We start from the raw sequence: 24385 nt of genomic DNA, 5'->3' as shown, positions 1-24385 counted from the left end.
TGCCTCTGCTCATCTCAGAAAATCTTGGGGAAAAAAACAAGGCCTGTTCAGGAAAGAGCTTAGCTATGATACAGCCTCTCAATTTTCCATGTTGGTTTGATGAGATTAGGATCTCATCGAGTATAAGATAGTCTCCTACAAAAGCACCTTACAGCAAATGGCACAGAAAATGCCTTCAGGTGATACTCCAGAATAAAGAAAGGAGCTAGCATGACAGCAACAGGAAAACTTTTGGCAACCTCTTTGAATGGGAAATAAATAGAAGTCTATTAATAAAACCAGGAAACACTGTACTTTCTGTGACACTTCAGCTTTGGGTCCTCATTTATTTCCTCATAGCACTTGACTTAAAAACAACAAACACATTCCACTGCTCATCTACAAGGCTCCACTATTAATATTGTGATCTTCTTCTGGAGGACACACAGCTCTGCGCTGGGATTCCCATTCCACCTCTGCCTGATCCCCTCTTCCAAGCCACCACTCTGCAGGACTGTCCCACATCCTTGAGACTGGATGCATCAGCTTCCCCATCTCTTTTTTGATCCATCAGCCCAATATCTATGAGTCCTGCAATAAGACACTAAGTCTCTATGTTGAATTTATTAATTTCCTTTATTTATATATAGGAAAGGCAATAAAAGAATATGATAGTATACACCAGATACTTGACCCCAAGTGTCCTCTCTAGCAGACTTTCTGCTCACATTATCTGTAGCAATGTCTGTGCTTTGCCTTTTCCTCCAGAGCAACTCAATATTCCTACCCCACTACCCCATGGTCAGGATTAGGCCCTGCACTTAAGACCTAAGGCACAAGTCTCTGCCACTTGAGCTAGAGAAATCTCTACTACAGGTGTGAAGGAGGAGCAGGCAGAGGACAACAGCTGAGGGGGGACATGGAAGGAAGCTGTGGTCCTGTAGATGTGCTGCCTGGGGCTTGAGTTGGCCATCTGCCATCGAAATAAGCCCCTGTCCCATTACTGATTTATATAATACATTGGTTTACATAGTATATATTGATATTGGGTTGATATAACATATCTGGTTGGGCTACTCACATTGCAAATCAGCATTAAAAAAAAATAGATCTTGAGTTAAGGAGAGGTCTGTCATCTGCTGCTCAGTTCAGGGTATCCCAAGGCAAAGCCCAAATTTTAAAGGGCAGATCCAGCCCAGAAAGCCATCAAATGACAGCAGCAGCAGGAGACTAATTGAGTCCTAAAGACAATCTGGAAAAACAGCTGTGTGTCTAGGCCTGCCGTGCACACTAACAGCATCCAGAGGTCATCAGTAATGCAGTCGGTCTTCACTGGAGCCCAGAAACCCAAACTGGATCAGGTCAGTCTCTCTTGGCTGGAGGGGTTTATGCCCCTCAGTCTCTTTTGGGTATCTTGCAATGCAGCATAAACCCCCTCTGGCTGACCTGCCACTGCTCGCTGTTACCAAGCAGGCTTACAAGCTCACTGCCCCACAGACCAGCATTGCTACATTTTGGCATTTTCAGACTTTTTTCTACCTTCAGAATTTGTCATGGTGGGTTCCCAAACCACATTAAAAAGAAATACAACTGACCAGAGGTCCTCCCAGAACCAACTTTGCGCCATGGGAAGGGCTGCAGACGGGACATGCATGGGATATCTTCATCCTTAGGGCCTCGCTGGGTCTGTCTTCCTCCCCCTGCCTGTCCCCATTGCCTCCTCAGGCTGGTGGCATGGCTCACAGCAGGCAAGACATGGCTATGCTGAAGCAAAAGGACACTTCTCTGAGCTGTCGGCAGCTGCTCATCTCTGCGTTAGCTTAGGTACATTAAGGCATGAAGACCAAGTGCATAGGAAGCAGCGAGACCCTCCAGGCGCCTCCAAATCAGCCCCTGAGACCTTTTCCATTGAAATGTTTCTCAAATCCTCCTCCGAGATGCTCACCGTCGTTGGGGTGAGGAAGAGGAGCCTCTGGCTTCAGGTTGGCCCTGTGGACACTGCCCATCTGGTTTAAGCCATTGGCTAAAAGACGAGTCCATGGAAGGAGCCGGATCCGCCCCCACCCGCTGCTGGGCTGCAGCCCCCGGACGAGCTGTCATCATCCTTGTCCCTGTCCAAGTCTCTCCACCAGAGCGGGGATTTCGGCAAGGCAGAAATATAGGCGGCTCTGTTCCGCGCTTCTTTTTCCTGCTCCTGGGAAAAGGAAGGGGGAAAAATAGCACAAGGATATCAGCAGATAAAGAACTCAGGTGGGGGGATGCTCCCACCATCCCTAAGGAGCCAGGAACCGGTAAGGTTCCCCCTGGGAGCTTCCTTCAAATTAAACTGGGGTGTGAAGACCATGTGCTCTAGAGCTCAGCAGGAGGGATGCAGCAAAGCATTGCAGCTCTCCAGGGATCAAACCCAGCCCTCCCATGTCACCTATGGGAGAGGAGGGACCCCTCAGATCCCCCCACATGCAGCTCATGTCATATGAGACACTGCTGTTTGGAACGGGTTGAACTGTATCAGCTGAATGCAATCTGTTCTAGTTTGTATTCCCAGCTCACCCATCTGCCCAGGGAAGCTGTGGATGTCCCACTCCTGAAAGTGTTCAAGGCCAGGTTGGATGGGGCTTGGAGCAACCAGGTCTAGTGGAAAGGGTCCCTGCCCATGGCAGAGGGGCCGTAACTGGATGGTCTGTAAGTCCCTTCCAACCCAAACCATTCTATGATTCTATGATGAGAAGAGAAGAAGGAAAAAAAAGACCTGGCTTGCAATGGCTCAGGTAAACATCAGAGGTGGTAGGAAGGAGCACCTAGTTACCAGTGAGTGAAGGTGGGAAGGAGAGGAAAGGGTAGAATGTAAGGAACAAGTTTTTTACAACGAAGGTGGTGAGGCACTGGCACAGATTTCCCTGGGAACACTCAAGGTCAGGCTGGATGGGGCTCTGAGCATCTGATCTAGTTGAAGATGTCCCTTCTCATCCTTCAGGGGAGGTGGACTAGATAGCCTTTAAAGGTCCCTTCCAATCCAAACTATTCCATTATCCTATCTTTCCCAGGCACTTCAAAGAAAATTTCAGGTTGAGCTTCCAGGGGCAGACAATAGCAAGTCAACCCCAAGCACAGCCACAAGGTGTCTTGTACCGATCTCAGCACCCAGTTTCATCAGGAAACTATAACCTGTTTATATCTGGGTGCTAAAAAGGAGAAGGGATTTGGCTTCAGAGAGTGGGTGGGTATCTGCAGGATTTTAACCACGGGACAGGATCCTACTGCTGCCTGGATGGGTGGGAATGTGGCCCTTGAGTCAGACAGTCACAGGATTGCACCCTGCTCTGCATAGCAGTGGGAGTTACCTGCAAGAAGAGGATGTTGTCTTTGGAAATGGCTTCCATCAATTCCTTGTGGAGAGAGGGTTCGCCATGCAGGCGGCCGGCCTCAGCCAGAGCCTCGTGCAGCAGGCAGCTCTGCCGGCCCGGACGCTGCCGGTAGAAGAGGACGTAGGCCGTGTCTTTGGGGAAGAACGAGGTGACGTTGCTGACCGATTCGAAGGAGGAGAAGGAAACTCTGGTGTCATTGAAGAGGTACCACTGGATTTCAAAGTCCAACTGTTTGTCAGAGGCTGGTTTTGGCACCCCATCCCGGGGCTGCCCGTCAGGGACAGTGTCGGTGCACTCCCTGGAGTAGCAGTAGTAGTGGCCACTCTCAGAGGAGATGCCTGAATGCACCACCACACTGCAGAGGTCATACACAACAGTCATGAAGCCGCTCCCTGGGACAGCACCATCCTTCCCATGCTGGCAAACCTCCTCAGTTTCCTCTGGAGCAACAAGGATGGGTAGCTTGAGTACCACAGGGATGGAGACATTGTCCAAGATCTTCTTCCTCTTCATAGTCCGTGGGTCAAAGGAAAACCGCAGCAGTGTGAGGATGAGGTAGTGTGGACCCTCTGTCAGCTCTGCCACCTTCTCAGCATCCTGCAAGGATGCACATTTCTCACAGTGGTATTTATTCTCTGCTGTCAGTCTCTCTGGGGATAGAAAATAGTTGATTAAATCTGGCACGGATCTGGAGTCCTTGGGAGCACATGCCTGCTCCCCAAAAGTTGAGAGAGGGTCTTTGGCTGTATCCACCCCAACATCATTGCCACGTACAGGATTTGCTGCTTCTCCTGGTTCTTGGAAGCGTAATGTTTCCACCGACACTGGTGGGGCTGCATGGTCACTGGCCTTGGGGGCCTTCCTCCGGATCCAGGGAGAGCCCGTAAGCTGGCCTGCATTTTCAGGAGGCTCAATGAACTGTGGGCCAATTTCTTCCACTGGTAGAATAGATGTGCTCCCACGCACATTCCTGTCCGATGGAGGAAAAGCCAGGGACAGGTCTGTGAAGGCTTCTTCTCGGGAGGAAACATTCAGGCACTTCAAGCAGCGGATCTTTGTCATCATTTTACCCCCAAACATCTTCTCAATCAATGTCTTGTTTAAGTAATGATGCTCCACCGCCTGAGACATCAAGCTGGATTCCTTGAGTTTCTGGTAGATCCTTTTTCCAGTTTTTTCTTCTTCATGCAATCTTTGGCAGGGGAGAAAAAGGCTGCATTATGCATCAATACAATGCCAAGAGGTAGTTTCTAAAGTAGGGCTCTGTTCTTCACTGCAAGGGGTTAATCCCAGTTAACCTGCCTGTACCCAGGGGTTCTGATGCTGTGGGAGAAAGGTGGGAAGGAGTCAGACAGGATTTGGGAACCTGAGTCTTCACGTGCCACTGACCCCACACTCCTAGAGGGATCACTGAGACACCAGAGATTTGATATTTCTAGGTAAAAGGCAAAAATCAACATTTTACAGAGGAGGGTGAGTGGCTTGTCAGGCAAATCTCTAAGGTTGGTACAATTTTAGATTAGCTATCAGGAAAAATTTCTTCAATGAAATGGTGAAGGGTAGTCAGGCATTGGAACAGACTGACCAAGGAAGTAGTAAAATCACCATTCCTACAAGTGTTAAAAAACGTGTTAATGCGTCATTTAGGGACATGATTTAGTGGTGGACTTGGCAGTGATGCCTTTTCCTGGTCTTAAAATCAGGAGTCATACACGGTTAGAAGGGGAAAAGGGATTTTACCTTGGTATTTATTTTAAGGATCCTTAGGTGCACACATCCAGGTCATATGATCGAAATGCACCCCGCAACCTGCCCACCCCAAAAGATTGGGTATAACATTATAGGTCTTACTAATTAGCATATCTATCAAAGATTCCCCAATGAGAGGCTCGAGTGAGCCCCCCTCCCCAAGGAGCCTTCCCCTGGATGGTTCTATCTTGGTTTACAGAGTATGTTCTGGAGAGGACCTTGGGGTCTGGGGCACACTGATCCCTAACTATGAAGCTTCTAAGATGTTTAGTCTCCTAGCTTGACAAACAAGTCTAAGAATGTGGGCAAAAAGCACTAGGAATACAGAAGTTGCAAAAAAGGTATAACAGGGATATAAAAGAAAAGGCAAAAATTCTTCATGGCATCAGCAGTGCTGGGTTAATGGTTGGACTTAATTATCATAAGGGTCTTTTCCAAACTTAATGGCTATGTAATTCTATGAATGCCCTCTGTCTTCAGAGCAAAGGCAGAAATTTTCAAGTTGAAGTTCTGACCTTACCCCTAAAATTGTCCAAACAGGGTTTTATTAAGGAGCCTCAGACCAGTCTCACCATCTGTCACCCCAGCCCTCCACTCTCCCAACTCCTCTGAGCCTCAGCCACTTGCCCTGTTTGCATGTGGGTCAGCATTAAACATTACACTGGGGTTTAGGGATGTCGTTGTCACCAGGCTCCGAAATCATGGCATTCGTCACGTACCGGTCCAGCAAGTACTTGAGGTACTCTGAGCAGTCCTGCTGAGCTCCAGGAGTGAACCAGGGTGGCCAGGAGGCAGAGAAGAAGCTCTCAGGGGAGATGGCAGGTCGCTGGCAGCAACACAGAAGAAGTGCATTTAGTCCTAGGGATTTTTCCTCAATTCACACAGGGGGATGGAGAGGGGAGGGGAGTGGTCTTTTGGCTGCTTCACTGGGAGCACAGTGTTCTGTGCCTGATAAGGTCCCTTTTTTCACCCTACAAAGGCTGCTAACCCCAGTGCACAGGAAGACTTTCTTAGTTTGCTGCAAGCCAGGATGGTAAGGATGAATTTCAGACACTATTTTACATACACTTCTATAAAATATCCACGTGTTTATCGTTCAATTTTGCAATGGTTTATTGGCCTGATCCAGATAATTCTACTTAATTCAGTCTGAATTTAATTTGCCTCTCCATTTAATTTGATCAGGATCTCTCTCACCAAATCCTTTCATTAAAAAAAAAAAAAAAAACAAAGCAAAAAAATCCACTAAACTCCCACCCAACATTCTGATCACTACAGGCAGGTAATCTGTGTTACCAGAAAATGTAATTGTCGTCATTAGGGAGCAGATGTCTAATTAACATGGAAAAAGACCCATCTTAAGCAAAAAAGTAACTTCAAGAACAACCCAAAAAAGAAAAATAACCAAAAGGAAATTAGCAGGAAACCATTAACCATCAGCTACACAACAAGCAAATATGCTTCTGTACTTGCTCATCACAGAACACAGACACCCTAACCTGCCATCAAAACCTAGACTCTTCTATGACCAAATATTAAATTAAACAGGATGTATATATTTTCCCCCCAGGTCATCTGTAGTGACACAATACCACAATGCTACAAGCCAATTCTGCCAATCAAGGCATGGGAAATGGAGAAGCCTGGATGACTTGCTACCCAGCAAGGGAAAATTCACTGGCTTTCCAAAATCTTGTCTTTCTAGGGACAGAAGGACACATTTTCAAGCGAGGAATTAGATATGACCTAGCTGTATCTCCAGGAGTCACTCCATTAAATTTCATGTTTGTCATGGAAATATTTACAATTAGTTTAAGGGTGTTATTTTTATTTTACTTTCCCTCACATACAGAGGATTCAAAGCATCTGGAATCTAAGGGGGTTTTATTATTATTCTTTTAACAAACTCACTTTTAAGGCAATTTTCATCGATTGCTAGTGTTTTGCTGGGGAGCAGTGGGACAAGAGAGCTGCTCCAGTCTTCTCCCTTGCTGCACAGCAAGAAACAAAACCTCTGCTTCTCAGCTGACCACAGATGCAAACTATTACCTAATGGACTTCGTTGTCAAAACTATTAGTTATTACATCAGCCCAACCCAAGAAGACCACAAGTTAAAGACAGGCAGCCTGGCGTGAACGTAGCCCACTTTCCCACTTTCATGGGTGATAGGAGTTTCCCTCCTCCTCTCCCAAAATTAGCCTCCTTCACATAAACAAAATTCGTCCCATTACAAAAACCCACCAAGATCCACAGCTCCTTATCAGCACGTTAGAGCCGGCAGGAAGCGACTTGGAGACGAGCCTTTCCGCAGCCGACAGTCCAAACAAATACCTAGAACATGAAATAATTACCTGACTGTGCTCCAAAAATGCAAAGAGCCACTGGAGCTTTGTCATCAGGGGCTGGGAGTTGCCTTCAGTTAAATTCAACACTGAATGCCGAAAGCTGTGAAAGAAAAGCAGAGATGCAATCTGTGAGATGAAAAATCAGAGTGGGACACTCAAGTGGGAGCAACCCCTGGAACAGTCTTGAATGGGAGCAAGGGAGCAAAAACTCACTCTGAAGCCATGAAAAGAGACTGTATGATGCTGTTCATGTAGCAGGTGTTTCCCAAGTTAATTAACCCAATCTTTCCCGTCTCTGACTTAGATGCCAGGCGTGGGTAGAAGCAGGCTAGCTCATTCTTCTGGGAGGTCCAAGCATTTTGTCCCAAGAGATGTTTAATCCGGTCCTCATTTGGAATTGGGAGAGCCTTGGAAAGAGAGAGCTGTGTTACAAATCATTACCTGTCCTCACAAGGGGAAGCTGAGGGGCAGGCACTGATCTCTTCTCTCTGGTGACCAGTGACAGGGCACAAGAAAACAGCACAAAGCTGTGTCAGAGGAGGTGTAGGTTGGATATTAGGAAAAGTGTCCTGCACAGGGTGGCTGGACACTGGAACAGGTTTCCCAGGGAAGTTGTCATGGCACCAAGCCAAGAAGCATTTGGACAATGCTCTCAGGTACATGGTGTGATTCTTGGGGTTGTCCTGTGCAGGGTCAGGAGTTGAACTCGATGATCATTGTGGGTCCCTTCCAACTCAGAATATTCAATGAACCAATGACTGATCTTTTCCTATGAAGAATTAGTAATGGGCAACTGCAAAACTCCTCTGCTAGAAGCATTCACACAACTCATTTTACCTGCTCTTCACATGAACCTGCCTCCATGCATGGAAGAGTTTACCTGTTTGTATTAGTCTTTAGAGGCATTTGAGAATAATGTTATAGCTAAAACCTACAGGCACCATCAGGACTTCTGCAGGCCCACCATTAGAGAAATATCTTCCCTCAACCTGCCTACACAGGGCTCAAACTCAGAATTTTAATCCCCTTTCTTCTACCACCGTTTGAGGTGTTGAGGCTAGGACATCCCTACCAGTGGGACAGTCCCTCTATTCCAGGCTACCAACAAAGATGTCATTTCCACATGGGAAGCAGTAAAATGACTGAGCAGGGCATGGCTTACTTTAACTGCTTCTAGGACTGGTTCATAGAGGTCTGGGAATCCTGAGAAGCGGAAGAACATGCAGTGGATGAGCTCAGCCAGCTGCTCCAGGGAGCTGGTTGCAGAATTGGAATCCTCCTTCTTCAAAGAGGCCACCAGCCTGGGGATGTGAGGGAGTAGCTGGAAAAGAAAAATTCACTGCAAAAATTACTCCAAATTATTCACAAAATTTTAATACATTTAGGGGAATGAAATTCACCTGCAGACGGAAAAGAGTGAACAGGAGTTGACTTCAGTGCCATTCTAGACTTCATCCTTCACCCTTTGAACTCAACAGCAACTCTTCTGTTGATTTTGGCAACCTTAGAGGGTTTCACATTGCATGACACCTGCAGGTTTGTGCTGCTGCTTTGCTGAGCAGCAATTGCCAATCTTTAGTCTCCCCTAAATCCCACACCCACGGTGGGAAGAACATGTTGACTGCCAAGTGCAGGGATTCAAACCTGCAAGGTAGATGGGATTAGCCTAAAAGAAATGCCTGCTGTGCTCTATGTTATTTTATACTGAATACACTGAATTGGAATTGGTATGGTCAGATGGGTGACAACATGCATATAAGCAGCACAGTCTTTATTGTGCTTTCATCTCAAAAACGTAAAAATGCAAAAGCAGATGCAAAGGCAAGCAATCCATTGCTCACGGGCACCCTCTGCTGACCCTGCAGCTGCACAGAGAATTAATAACTTATTTCCAACCCTGCAGATGTGCTAGAGTGACCCAGGCACTTACACAACCTTTTTCATATTTATATTTTAAGTTATTTTTAGCCCAGAATAATCCTGGTGTAAAGTATCAGGACTCCAGTCCAGCCATTTCCTGGTCCCCTCTTCCTCACTTGGTCTTCCTCTGCTCTTTTTCTTTCCCTTCAAAATGTTGGGGATTTTAACTATTTACTTTCCAACAGGACAGGTTTGTTGGGGAAGCAAATCAATTGCAGCACCTTTTTATACATCAGAATTTTGCCAAGCTGTGATGGGAACAATTCTCAAAACCCTTCCAAAGTGCAAGGGCAAATACAAAAAGACATGGTCTTGCCCTGTTGGTTTTTGGGTTTTCTAAATAAAGGAGGAAATTTATGCTTATGGGCTACAGATGGATACTTCAAGCCAAGAGCAACTAACAGCTTTTGGAGTGTTTCAATATTTGATGCCCAACTGAAGACAACACATTGGAATGACTATTTTTAGAAACCAAAGAGTTTCTCAAGAAATTCAGGTTCCTTTAAAGTATCTCAAGTTGAGGAATGAAAAGGCATCAGATGAAAATGTTGGCTAGCTTTGATTTTTCCAGCCTTACCTGTCTATTCTGTGAACTTTAGGTGAAAAGCCAAATGTAAGGGCTTTAACGAGAAAGTATAAAACCAAACGTTAATTGGAGTAATTTTTCATCACTGCTTTTATCAGTTCAATCACTACAAGCATGCTTTTGCCTTCAGCCTCACTTTTTAAATTCAGCATTCCAGAGGCAGTACCAGCAGGAAGCAGAGCTGTGCCTTAGTGCCAACAGCAAAACAAATTACAAAATATCACTGTGGAAATGAAAAGTGGGTATTGAAATGCTGCCAAAAGCTGGTTTTGCTTTTAACAGAGAATTTGTGTAGTGAAGTATTTTGATCCAGTCTTCTGGTCTTGCTGCATTGATTCTGTACAAACCTTCCAAAGATGGCCCACCACTGAAAGAAATGGGTGCCACATGTTGGTTGCAATTTAAAGTCACATTTGGGATGGGGACCACTAAGTCCAACAGAGAGTGAGGCACCTGCTTAGGAAAAGCAAGGGCTGTTTAATAATGTATTCCCTGCCCTCCACAGTGGGGCCCTCTGAGATGTTCTCAACACAAAGGCTCCACCTAACGCACTCCAAAACCAGAGCGGCAACATCTGCCATGCCTTAGGTCCCCTCCTAACCCTGCTGCCCCACAGCAGGGTTACACTGAGGAAAATGCCCTCATCCAAGTGCCAGAGACAGCCTTACCAAGTGAAATGCCTCGTGGGAGTGCTGGAAGCTCAGCAGCATGTACTGCAGGACAGACAAAGCTCCCTCCCTCACGATGGGGTACAGCAACTTGGAGAAGACCTGGTAGGGGAGAAAAAAAAATCAAATTGGAAGGCAGGATGGCACTGCAACCAGCAGGAGAAGCAAACAGCAGGAAACAGAGGCACTGGGCATCGACCATGGCTGCTGGTCTCTTCCTACTCCATGCTGGATGTTGAAGCAAGCAGCCTGTAACTAGGTCTGCAGAGTAATCCCCTGTCCAGAGCACTGGCTCGGGGCATCCTAAAAATATTGTGGGGGTTATACTCACCCTTTCAGGCTTGTGTAATGCCTCTATGACAGTGCTGCATCTCCATATCTCCTCATGAAAAAGCCATGCAAGCACAGTAGAATGCTATGTTTTCTAAAATGTGCCTCTTCTACTTTATTCAAGTATTTGGAACTTTATCACTAACCTTGAAGACAAAGAGATAAAAAGGCTACGTAATGATATTTATTCTACTTTACAAAAAATACCTGTATACCCTCTAGTGCTCTCAGATTGTACTTCTGAGGGTTTCCAAAAATCACATGTTATTTTATGGGCTGTGTTCCTTTCCTATGCATTAACAATGAAAGGAAAGATAAAGAAAAGCCAGAGATGCTTGGCTACTGTCCCACTGCTCAATGCACTTGAGGGATCACAAGGACAAATACAGTTATTGATAATGTTCCAATACTGATAATTATAGAATCACAGTATCATTTAGGTTGGAAAATATCTCTAGAATCATTAAGCCCAACTGTTAACCCAGCACTGCCAAGCCCACCACTAAACCATGTCCCTAAGAACACAGTCTTAGTAATGTCTATGGTGACGACTTCTGGCAGCTCAGCCAGGTGTTATCCCCATTATTCGAAGGAGGGAAGAGCAGGACCACAGCATGGAAAGTTTTTGAAATAGTGACCAGTTTCAGTGCTTGATCACAGTTTTCAGAGAGAGCTAGTACTCACTGCTGAAACAGGTGATGGCAACAGCAGCAGGGGGTTTATCTACACTAATAAAAGAACTAAGCCAGGGCACAGGCTTTAAAACTGACCTGTGACTGTTCAGACTGATAATATGCTCACTGATATGTATTTTCCCTCTGCCAGCCAGCAATGACCCAGGCACAGTCAAAGGAGAGCATGACACATTCCCAAAAGCAAGTTTCACAAGAGCTTCATAGTTTGGGAAGGAGAGTGTTCAATTGGCTTGAAAATCCTTGGCTACTTTATTTCATAATCTTGAAGATATCAGTACCTCTGCAGACCACAACCTGAAGAATCCCAGGTTGTTCTAAGGAATATCATTCCTAGCTGCAAAACCAGTATCCCTTGGGACACCAAACTCTTTCTTCTCTATACATCTCAAGTCACATCTCATCATTTGAAAGGCAAGGTGGTATTTCAGGAGCGAGATGGTATTTTCGTGGTTCACATTCACATTTAAAAGAGCCAACTGACCTTTTCTATTTTTGAAAGAGTGACTTCGATCAAGATGCTGAACTTTTTCACTGCAGCCAAACCCTTCAGCAGAGCAATGATCCACTTGTCTATGTTCTTTCCCAGGGGCCAGGACACCCAGTCAATCATCCTGAAATGAAACACAAACTCTTAAATAAATTTAATGCACATATTGTAAAAGCCAAGCTCCACTCTGTGTCAAACCTCCTCCAAACTGATGTCCAGTCACTGGGATGAGACAGTCTCTTCATGAGGCATTTCACATGTTATTCAAAGCACAACAGAGCCTGAAGTGGAAATACCCCAATGTCATCATCATGCTGTGGTTCATCAGAGGATCAGACCCACATCCATAGAGTACAGTGGGAATTTTTCCCACAAACTTCAGTCAAGTTCAAGTTTTTAACACTGGTGCAGTGCTCTATATACACTCACATGAGGGTTGGAGTGAGGTCTCTGCATTGTCACCATTAGAAAACAAGCAACACTAGTTTGATCTCTGCATTGTCAGTGATAAGGAAAAAAACACTCAGACTCATATCTTTTAGTTCTCTGTGGGAAACATTGATTTCCAAAAACATATTAAAAAACTCAACCTGGAAACCCTAACAGAAACCAATTATTCCTGAATGTCACAGGTAAAAAATTTCATCTCTAGCCACTCAACCAGCATGTTGTCAAGTTTCTGCAAGAAATAAGTGCTTTACAGAAGTCTGTCATAAAACAACAACCTCAGACTAAGTGATGACACATTGCTTCTGTTTAAAATTAATGTTAAACAACTGGGAAGTAATTAAGACGTGGGATCTCCAAGTATCAAACTTTGCTGACCATTTCAGTACCTTTGATTTGAAGACATCCCAGGCCTTCAGGCTACACCTCAGCCCAGTTACCTTACCCAGTTAGTTCCTTTTGCTTATCAATTTGTATCTCATGCAAAATATAAGAAGGGAAGACAGATAACTAACCACCACAAGGCAAAGAGCAGGAATTAATGAACTGGAAAAATTAAAGTCTAGACAGTAAAAAAAACCTTGAAAAGCAGAATATGTTAGGATGTTGAAAAATAATAATAAGTCAAGCCAAGCTGGATGATAAAGCAAATGCCAGAGAAGCTTCCATAGACATTTGCACCAGAGGAAAACAAGGAGAACCGTGCAATCACTATATGTGGTGAATCTGATGAAGATTAAAGATATGACAGGGTTTCTAGATGTTACTTCCAAACTAAACACATGAATTGACTCCATATTCAGCAAGAGGAAGGAATTGATCAGGGTGACAAATGGATGTAGGAAAAAGATATGAGAACAAAAACTAGAGCAATGACAGCTGATACAAAAGCAAAACACGAAGTGCTCATGGACTCCAAACAAGAGGAGTTAATGATCTCCATCATGTAAAATTCAACTCTGGTTGGTTTCAATGACTCTAACTTTTCCATGGTGCTTTATGTGGGAAGGTGGTTCCTACAATGAAAACAGGCAATGAGTGGGAAGAATGGATAGAGTGCCACAGAGGGTCATCACAGGTGCCAAACTCAGGTTTGTCAGGACATTGGAATTTCTAGTTAAAGGACAGAAGTAGATCATATCTGATTGGCTCCCTGAAAGGAGGCTACAAACAACATTCTTCAGGATCTAGTGATGATAGCACAAATATCCTGAACAGGGCTAGGAAGTTTGTGAAGATGCACAGCTGTCAAGCATCATCAACACAAGAGGAAGATCGAGGAGTCACAAGGAAGACCCTGAGGATTAGAAAAGTAGAACTGGAAGGAAATGTATTGTTTCAAAATGCATTCAAGGCACTAGAAATGGAGGCTACATTACAATAACTTATCTGCTTGAAGACAACCAGGCAGACACCAGGTGACTACAAGTTCCCAGTGAAAGAGCAGCCATGGAAAAGACCAGCACCATGCTGTGCTGCAGAAGGAAAGGTGTTCTCTATAGCAAAACAATGACACCTCAGGCTGTGGTCAGGCTGCCATGATGAACATGATGCATAAACACCACCATCTGTGCCCAAGACCAATGAACTGTGTTGAAGAAACCTGCTCAGGTGGTGAGAGGAATGAAGAACACTTCCTGCAAGAACAGCTTAAAATAACCTGGCTTGTTTAGCGCAGCCATGAGAAAGCAGAGATGGGAAGGGACTGCTCTTCCTGCACATATTGAAGGAATAAACACCAGGGAGGCAAAAGATATTTCAGCTATTTCTGTTGGCATAAGATCAAATGAACTGTAAGATGGCCAGAAATACACACAGACTGGCTGTTAGAAGAGAGATTCGACCCACTAAAGCAACCCAGTCAGTGGTGGAAGAGCTGTGAAAGAACAGCAGTGGGAGCACTGTCCTGCTTTGAGCAGCGGAGTTGAACATTCATGAAAGGGGTCTGTAATGTCAATGCTATAAAGCAGGTAGATGGATCCAGAGATTCAAAGATCCCTGTCTTCTTTAAACAGGCATAAAATAACCTTATTTGCTTGAAGCTATATTTTGCCAGCACTGGTGGCTGTTACAGTGCTGCCCGTGTTGCTAGAGCAGGAAGAAATTACATTTTAAATTCATATTGCACTTTCCACATTGTAAGATCCACAAATATTTTAGTCGTGATGACCCCAGTTTGACAATGGAGTCATTGATTTGGTATGCTAAACCTTTAGAAGCCCAGATCTCCAGAGGTAGCGAGTGCCTGCATAGCTGTGTGACATCAGATGCCTTCTGCATCTGGACCTGAGCTCTTTGGAACAGATACACCCTCAGGGAAAAAAAAAAAAGCAAAACCCAAATCTGTGAGTACCTCTGATGTCACGGATGCACAATAATAGAGTTTATCTAAAAACAGACAAACTCTGTAAAAGAGATTGTGGTGTACACTTACGCCAGCAGGTGACAGCCTTGCTTTTTTTCTACCACTATTTGTCTTTACATGCTTGACCAGAAGCTCCATCCTAAGTCCAGTTCATTCCCCTGCTACTCCCAAACCCAAACTTCAGAAGAAGACACTTCTGCATGCAACCAGTTTGGCAGGGATACTAAGCTGAAGGATTCTTCAGTATGTCCATTTTCCTTTGATTTTCTAGGCATGGAGCACACACACGTCATGCTGGTTTTGGGGCACCCATCTGCCATAAACATGCTGCCAAAACTTCAACATTTCTCCTAAGTGATCTTAATTATGTTTTGCAGGCTCTGACTAATTATTTACTCATCCTCCTACGTGACAAAGAACGTTTTAAGGAATGATGCAATTGATTTGGCAACCTCTATATTTAGATATTGGCACTCTTAGAAGATTCATCATCTGGAGCTTGCAGCAGCAGGTGTCCAGAAGGAGAAAAAGATGGAGAAGAGGGTTAGGAACTGAACTGATTACTTAATATTTTATCTTGGGTTGCTCTGGACTCTGGGAAAATCATGACCTTCCCCAGCAAGCCAAAGAGAAGTAGCCCCTTTCTGCATACATAAAATTCCCACCAGGAATAACGTGTTTCTGTCATGTAACCTTATTGGGAGGGACATGCAAATCCTGTAACAAGAAGAGGAAAAAAGATGCTTCCAGTGAGATCAAGTCACAGCAGCTCCCTTGTGTTAAGTGCACACACCACTGCATGTGAATATCATCTATTTAAATGGAGACCTCTAAGGAAAGCATGGGTTAAAGATAGAATCATGGAATGATTTAGGCTGGAAAATACCCTTAAGATCATTGAAGATACCCCTAAGTAAGTGCAGAACAAGGCACAGTAGCACTGCAAAGCTGTAGGACTTGGACATAAGGGTGCAAAGAAGATCTGGTGATGCCAAAGAGGACACTGGTGCTACAAAGACCAGGTCTAGCATGCCCAACCCACTACTCTTCATCAAGCTTTGACAAGGTCTCCACTGACTCTGTCTGTCCAGCTGCAGCACACCCACCTGACAAAAGCCAAGGTGGGACCTAGAAACAGTTGGGCATACCTCCCCCACATAAGTCTTCAGCTGTGACTGGTGGCTTAAGATGATGTCCTTCTGAAGGGAGACAGAGATCACAATGAAATAGTGAAAAGGAGAAAAAGTCCTCAACAACTTCAGGGGGGAAAAAAAAATCAAACCTCTTCAAGATAACCTGCGTTGGACAAAGATCTGGTGATGCCAAAGAGGACACTGGTGCTACAAAGACCAGGTCTAGCATGCCCAACCCACTACTCTTCATCAAGCTTTGATTTACTCATCCTCCTACGTGACAAAGAACGTTTTAAGGAATGATGCAATTGATTTGGCAACCTCTATATTTAGATATTGGCACTCTTAGAAGATTCATCATCTGGAGCTTGCAGCAGCAAGTGTCCAGAAGGAGAAAAAGATGGAGAAGAGGGTTAGGAACTGAACTGATTACTTAATACTTTGTCTTGGGTTGCTCTGGACTCTGGGAAAATCATGACCTTCTCCAGCAAGCCAAAGAGAAGTAGCCCCTTTCTGCATACATAAAATTCCCACCAGGAATAACGTGTTTCTGTCATGTAACCTTATTGGGAGGGACATGCAAATCCTGTAACAAGAAGAGGAAAAACGATGCTCTCAGTGAGATCAAGACACAGCAGCTCCCTTGTGTTAAGTGCACACACCACTGCATGTGAATATCATCTATTTAAATGGAGACCTCTAAGGAAAGCATGGGTTAAAGATAGAATCATGGAATGATTTAGGCTGGAAAATACCCTTAAGATCATTGAAGATACCCCTAAGTAAGTGCAGAACAAGGCACAGTAGTACTGCAAAGCTGTAGGACTTGGACATAAGGGTGCAAAGAAGATCTGGTGATGCCAAAGAGGACACTGGTGCTGCAAAGACCAGGTCTGGCATGCCCAACCCACTACTCTTCATCAAGCTCTGGCAAGGTCTCCACTGACTCTGTCTGTCCAGCTGCAGCACACCCACCTGACAAAAGCCAAGGTGGGACCTAGAAACAGTTGGGCATACCTCCCCCACATAAGTCTTCAGCTGTGACTGGTGGCTTAAGATGATGTCCTTCTGAAGGGAGACAGAGATCACAATGAAATAGTGAAAAGGAGATTTTTGGGGAGAAAAAGTCCTCAACAACTTCAGGGGGAAAAAAAAAATCAAACCTCTTCAAGATAGCCTGCGTTGGACGTCCCATAATACTATTTATTTCTAAGAAAAGAAACTAAATTAAACCAAAAAAATATAGTAAGTCATAATCATAGCAACAACCATTCTTTATTCCTGTTCTCTAGGACCTCAGGGCTAGAAGAAATGATACAGAAGTTTTCTTTTTCCCTACACACTCCTCGCTCCCCAGGCAGCACCAGCCAAAACCACACAGAGCATTTCTCCAAACTGAGTTATGACACTCACTAATGCAGCCTCTCCTACCTGCCAATGGCCATCATCATTTGCACATCAGTGATGCTGTCATCATTGGTTAGGTTTCTTATGACACCATCCATGAGCTCCAGAGGGACAAACTGAACCACGCTGGCCAAGGCATTGGATGGAGCTTCCTGCTCCTCTGCAAGACATGGATGAGCCCCAGCAATGAAGATGTTAGTCAACAAGAAAACCAGGCACACAAGGTCATTTCTTGTCCTAAAAACCAAATCATTTCTGCCCACATAATTAGAATCATAGAATTGTTTAGGTTGGAAAAGTGTTCTAAGATCAATTCCAGCCCTTAACCCAGCACTGCCACTAAACCACATCCCCAAGTGCAGCATCCAAACGTCATGGAGTGGATACTGAGCTGCTGCCAATGAGCAGTGTAGAGTCCACCACTGGCTGTGTTAGGAGGATAATTCCCCAAATCCCAGTGCTGCACATAATGAAGCTGGATCTTAGCAAATGGCTGTTCCCTGAAGCCATACATAGCCCCAAGGGAGGAAGAGATCACAGGCATGGCAACATGTTTGGCCCAACTCAGGTACCAAATTTCCTCTGCTTGCTCTCTTTTTACTCAGTACTGCATATAATTGCAAAAGGATGCCACTGCAATTTTGCTTGCCTCCAAATGGGCCTCCTTCCAAAGGATGAGGCTGTCATACTGAAAAACCCATCTCCTGTGGGCTTAGGAATAGCTAAAGCAGGAGCTCGCCAGCCTTTCATGGCACTGGTACCTCCAAAAACCTTCTGAAACCCTCCACAATAACCTAAAGGCTGCAGAAGTTGGATAAATATAGTCTGTGTCACCTTAAGATGCAACTACCCTCCAGACAGTCAGTAGGGCTCTGTACCTCTAGGTCAGTGAGAAATAACTGCTTAGCTTTATCCTTAGTCTCTGGTAGGGAGCAGGCTGTGGGGCACCACCAAGTCAGCCGTAAGAGAGTGGCATTTCTAAAAGCTCTCAAGTTCCACTCTAAGAAGCTGCAGGTAAGATGCTTTCCCTTAAGCCTAGCTGATGCTGGAAAGTGCTGAACACACAAACTTGTGCTGCAAATGCTTCAATCCTGTTAACAGCTCCTGCCTGCAGATTCTCTGTGGTTTCAGGGGCATATTGTTTTCCCAGCTCAGAGCCCTGGTAACTTTTAGAGATGCTTGTCTATTATATTTCATCTGTGGCTGCATTTCTGTAGTGGATTAAAACCCTGCAAGATAACAAACTAATTGAGTTTGACTTCATCAGAGCCAATATTTACATACCCAGCCTTTTTTTATTATTATTTTTAAATTACCTGTTGAAGAAATGATAGTGAACAGTTCTTTCAACGAGGGCAGGATGGCTGAGGTCTGAGTCCTCCAGATCCTCTGCAGGAGACCACTCACTTTGTTCACCTGCTCCAAAAACTCCATGATCTCCTCTTCCCCCTCGGATACGCACTGGAACTGCCCAATGCACCGGATCAGCTGCTGACAGAACAAGAGCTGGTGTTTTCCTGTGGGAATGCACTGAGGATGCTGGGTTAAGAGTTTGCTGATCTTCGCACACTGCTTGGGGCTGGGTCTCTCACAGACTTTCCGGAGCACCTCGATCCTCAGTAAGCTGAAGATGCTGTTTGCTGATGGGCTTTCCAGGACAAACTGCAGTCCTAACTGGATATAATCAAGTACATAATGTACCCCAGAGGTCAATAGCCTTCTTGGAGGAGACTCAGAAGGAAGCGGACTTTGAAGAACTCCTCAAATTCCTCTGGGTGATAGTGGCCATAGACCTCCAAAACCTCTTTCCCAATCTCTCTTTTATACTTGGTGTCTCCAGTGAGATAAAGCTTGGTGGACAGCTCCAGCATGGACCAGCACTGCTCGCTGTCCATGGGCTGCTTCGCCGCCTCAATGACACGCCTCACAAGCCCTTGCTTCACATTGTTGGGGTAAGAGGACATCACCACAGCTTCTAGTATCTTATCCATCTCTGCTCACTGCCCCTAAAAGAGAGGGACAGAGCAGCAGGTTAGTTCAAGGAGGGTCTGCTGAGCCTTCAAGCCCAGGTTGGGGCAAGGGAGGTCAAAAAAGCAGAGCTATCTGGAACCACTCTGAAGAAGATAATTCTTGTGGCCTTTTCATATAGCATTCAGAAAAGTTTCCACTCTGGTGATGTTTGACTGAGACTAAAGCCCCCAAACTGAATGAATACACAAAGATACAGAACTTCTTCCAATTAATCACACATTTGAGCATTTTTGTCCTGCAAACAACCAACTCCAGACCCACAGATGGGACAAGTGGGGAATTAAGGGAGCCAAGGTCTTACACTGGTGTCTGCTGGATCAGGTGTCCTCAAGAGGAAAAGATGGTCCTGATGATTGTCTTCACATTCAGGGAAGGAGAGAAAAACCCTGGGAAGCAGAGCTGGGATTGCAGCCTCTCTGTGCAATGGCAGAGGTGTTTGTTCAACATTTACACTGTGCTGTCAGCCACTCCATCTGAGTGGTGCAGTCTTGGCTGCTCCCCAGGGTCCTGCCGCATTTGTATGCAGGATCAGAGTGAGCAGGGAGAGAAACTGCAGAGTCAGGCAAAGTTTCCCATTTGTCACAGCCTGAATTCACCAGCAATAAAGCATTAGAGAAGAGTTTTTTAAAAAAAACAAGGAATTCCCCAAAAAAAGCTCAGAAACATTTATAACCAGGTGTTGGACGCACTACTGCACAAAAAAAAAACCCCAACAGAACCCAAACCATTATAGAGTGATAAAATTAGACGGTCAGGATTTCTTATAATATATTACAGGGACTGTAAAGGCTCATCCACAGCAGGTCCCCCCAGAGCATTGTGCTGCACAAATACACACTTGGAGAAGGTCTCTTCCTGCCTATAGCCTGAAATGAGCCACGCTCATGTATCTGACCAGAATAATAATCACCACCTTTCTGTTCCTGAGCTCCCTAATCTGTGAAATGAGAACAACACGCACCAATTCCTAGCGGGGTTGGCTGAAAGATCCTTCATTAGCACTTGGGAAGCATTTGAAGTTTTTCAAGTGGACAGGGTTATATAAATGAAGAATATACATGCAGGTGGCATGTACCCCAAGTATGGTTTTCACAGATGACATCCAGAAGAGACCTCAGCAGATGCCATCCAAGGACCATACCATCCCTGGAGTAAGCCTGTATCCGAGCCAGAGAGTATCTTTTCTCCTGGTAGACAGCTGCTTGAGGGTGGAGAAGTAAAACCCATGCCAGACACAAACATCAAGCTCTGACTCACAGCTGCTTGGTTGGGAAGCCTTCCCACTTCACCAAACATCACCTCTTCCCATCATTGCTTCCCCACAATCTCACAGGATGAAAAAAACCATTATTGACAAGTATATAAATACATATATAGCCACCTCCAATCCAGTGATGGCTGCAGGCTACATTGCAATGGCTATCTAGGAACCCCCTTGCCCTTTCTGGCCCCTGCCTGCTGACTCATACATTCCTCTGCTCATGTGCTGGATTTATTTTTCCCCACCAAGCATTACTGCTGCCTTCCCTGCAACAAGCTATGGCAGAGCCAATGCTCTCCATCACACTGTTTTCCCAGGATAGAAGACATAAGCAGGACTCTTGAGGGGCCAGCCTGCATTGAACCAGTGGCAAATGAGGACAAGATAAGAGGAGAAGACAAAATCCCACAGATAATGTCTTTTCACCTCAAACAGAAAGTACCATGGTGTCAGCAAAGGCTAAAAGTCAACCTGGAGAGCAGATGAGGCTGGCAGACAGTCCAAAATCAGGAGAAGCATTTGTCCTTGCTGTAGCTCAGTGGTCACCTTGGCCATACACAAACTGGCACACACCTGCAATCAGGCTGGTACCCCTTTCCCCTCCTCTCTGCAGCTTCCCAGCCTGGGCCCAGACACCCTGTTCATCCAGCAGATAGATAAGGGATGAGGAGGAGATAGGAGGATCTACAGTGCTCACTGGTTATGTCTCACCATTATTTCCCTGGAGCAATCCATGCTGAGCCTGGCACAGTGTTTTGGAAACACCACACACGCAGGACAGTCAAAAAATGGCTGGAGTTCTTTTAGACCTAACCGAATAAATCACCACAGTCCCCTGGTGTATTTGGTGTTGGGTGCTCTCACTGTCCCTCTCAGGGGTGATGGCTGCCCACTAGTGTACCACTATGACTGTGCTTTTAGCTACTTTAGCCTTGTCAAACTTCACCCAAATTTTTGGGGCAAAGAGTCTAATTTCATCTGAATTTTGAGATAAACTTGCAGCTCCTTCAAGGGTGTGGTTCTTCCTCAGGCTGATCACAGAAAGGGACATGAGGATGGGCTTCCCCAGTGTTGCTGCCTGGAGTGCAACTAGGTCTCCTCTGACATAGTGTAGTAATACAAGGCTGAAACAAACTCCCTCCACAGTCAATAGGCAAACAAGTCCCAAAGGACCATCTTCCTCAGCAAGAAACATCATAATGACTTATATTGACATTAGGACCTTGAAGATGCACAGGGGGAACCACCTGAGTTGACCTTGTGGTGAAGGGTCCATGCTCTCCTCACCAAAGAAGGGCTCTACAAGACAAGGCTGAGCTTTAGGTAATACAGTCCCACCTGCACTCCTCCAACCACCCTGGTGACATCAAGAAGGGACAAACAAGCCCATGGTTCTGCTGGGTCTCAGGGTAGACCAAACTGCTCCCGGGGTGTGGGGCAGACAAGGCCAGGATGGAGGATGCTAGCCAGGGTATATATTACAATCTTAGAACAACATTAAAGCAACATTCAAGCGGCTTTGTAATATGCAATAACAAATATTATAGTCTTAAAACTACACTAAAAAGCATTCTACACTAAAAGATCATTCACATGTCAAAGACTAAGAATTAAGATGGTGAATTCAAGACAAGCACAGCTCCAGATGCTTTCAGAGCAATATTAGTTTAAGTATCTAATATTAACTTTTTTTCCCCCCAGGACCTCCCCAGAGAGTGAACCAGGGTTTTCAGTGGAGGAGTAAAGTGATTTGGAGTGTTGTCTGTAAGATCACTGTCTCATTTGTTGTAGAAATTGGAAGTGTGTCATAAATAACCCAGGGAACTGCAAGAGAGGGAAGGACAGTTCATTGTCGGGCAGCTGAATGCTGCCTTGGAGATCTGGTCCCTGGCTCTCCTCTGTTTAATACTGAAATAAAGAGACTATCAGACAATCGGGCGTCTATAATGAGCATCCCTGAAGTAGAACAACCTTTCTGCACTTCTTCCTTACCAGCATTAACAACACACTGAAGAGCTGGGAGGATTGGCTCACTCCTGCTTGTGAACAGGACCGAGTTCCTGGAGCACACAAGGATGAAGTAGAAGGTCAAAGAGTTAATTATTAAACTGAAGAGTCACATTGAGGTTCCCATCTGTTTTGTAGCTCACATAAAACAGAGAGTACACAACATGAGCTTTGCAGGGACAAAGAAAAAATCCCATGAAACGGCAAAACTGTTCTGCTACCCCAGTGAATGACTGGCAGGAACAAACCAGGCAAAATCACAGAAATGAGGAGAAGAAGAACCTTGGGAGGTCTCTAGCCCAAACCCTGCACACAGCTGAAATCAACCCCAGCTGCTCAGGGCTTTATCCATTAAGTTCTAGAAAATATCCCGGGGTGGAAATCATACAACACCCCTGGGCAACCTGCTCCTGTTCTAATTAGCTCATAATGGGAAGTTTTTCCCTATTTCCAATTGGAAGCCCTTGTTTCAATTTATGTCTGGTTTTCTTCTTCATTCTTCTGCCTTGTACTCCTGTAAAAAGCCTGGATTCATCTCCTGAAGAACCTCCTTGTAGGCACTGGGGGTCTGCTATCAGTCAGGCCCCAGCCTTCGCAGTTCAAGGGGTTAGTCCATCCCAAGTGTCCATCCCAAAATACTTTGCATTTGTCCTTGATGAATTCCATGAGGTTCATGTCAGCCACAGCATGTCCTGGCCCTCCTATATGGCAGCCCTGTCCCCAGGCATATTGACTATTCCTCAACTCTGGCATTATTCACAAACTTGATGAAGTGAATTTCATCTCCTCCTCCAGATCATTCATAAAAAAAAATTAAGAAGGAAATGTCCTAGGATAGTTCCAGCCTGTTTCCTACCCAATTAGCAGTCCACACATCTGTCTTTGATACAAGGATGGTGTGGGGCATCATCTCAAAAGCCTTACTGACATCAAAGATGCCTGCTGACCACAAAATGGGTCCTTGCAAGGACAGACACCCTACCATGCTCTAGAAACCAGAGAGGGAAAAGGAATTTAAGCAAAGAGCAGCATTGGTCAGCTTAGTGTCACTCTCTAAACTGAGTAAACTGCAAAAAAGACCCCAAAATCTAACCTTGGGATGAAAAATCACCTTTGGCTTTGCTTGGGTCTAGTCTTCATACTCTGTACTGTTCAGAGCTGTACTTATAGTTCTCTTCTGCCTATTCTTTCTCTTTAATTAGGATTCATTTCAATTGAAATCTATCCAATTATTTCTAAATCAATTCATTCCTTTATCCTTGCCAGCAGCAGATTTCCAGTAAAGGTTCCCTAGTACATTTTGCAGAATGCAGCAGCAGTTCCCACAGCCCAGGTCTTAACAAAGCTCTGAAAACATAGATGCAAAATGTACCTTACCTTTAGGAAATCTTAGTAATAAATTCAGCACATTTCCTACAATGGCATCATAGAGACTTTGATAAATACCACTAAAGAGGGAAAAATAATTCCCACCATCCAAACATCAAGTGATACATAAAGTGATTTGCTTCTTACTTACAAAGAAGAAAAATATCTACTTCCCTGAACTCCCTGGAGGTCTGGAAGTACAGAAATGAGACTCACCTTTTATTGTCCTTAACTCCTGCTG

The 24385-nt window shown here is 44.9% G+C and overlaps 1 protein-coding gene across 1 annotated transcript; it reads right to left on the bottom strand.

The window, feature by feature from the left end:
- Positions 1–596: 596 nt before the first annotated feature.
- USP35 (ubiquitin specific peptidase 35) lies at positions 597–19468 on the bottom strand. The gene is made up of 11 exons (XM_017735844.1): positions 19305–19468; positions 18794–19224; positions 17502–17637; positions 12120–12249; positions 10614–10715; positions 8602–8760; positions 7653–7846; positions 7446–7539; positions 5813–5919; positions 3321–4536; positions 597–2173 (listed from the first exon to the last, which is right to left on the bottom strand). Exons 1-11 carry the CDS (start codon positions 19466–19468, stop codon positions 2003–2005), a joined length of 2904 nt encoding a protein of 967 aa, XP_017591333.1. The 3' UTR covers positions 597–2002.
- Between the last annotated feature and the right edge of the window lie 4917 nt (positions 19469–24385).

The sequence above is a fragment of the Corvus brachyrhynchos genome, unplaced genomic scaffold (assembly GCF_000691975.1).
Source record: "Corvus brachyrhynchos isolate BGI_N302 unplaced genomic scaffold, ASM69197v1 scaffold44, whole genome shotgun sequence".
Lineage (NCBI taxonomy): Eukaryota > Metazoa > Chordata > Aves > Passeriformes > Corvidae > Corvus > Corvus brachyrhynchos.
This window is presented reverse-complemented; position numbering and strand designations above follow the sequence as displayed.

Coding starts and splice junctions, on each gene's coding strand:
- USP35 (XM_017735844.1), bottom strand. CDS start 19,468: ATGGATAAGATACTAGAAGCTGTGGTGATGTCCTCTTACCCCAACAAT. Junction 7,540..7,652: donor TCTCTTTTCATGGCTTCAGA/GTGAGTTTTTGC, acceptor TTTCTTTCACAG/CTTTCGGCATTCAGTGTTGA. Junction 5,920..7,445: donor CATTTTTGGAGCACAGTCAG/GTAATTATTTCA, acceptor TGTTGCTGCCAG/CGACCTGCCATCTCCCCTGA.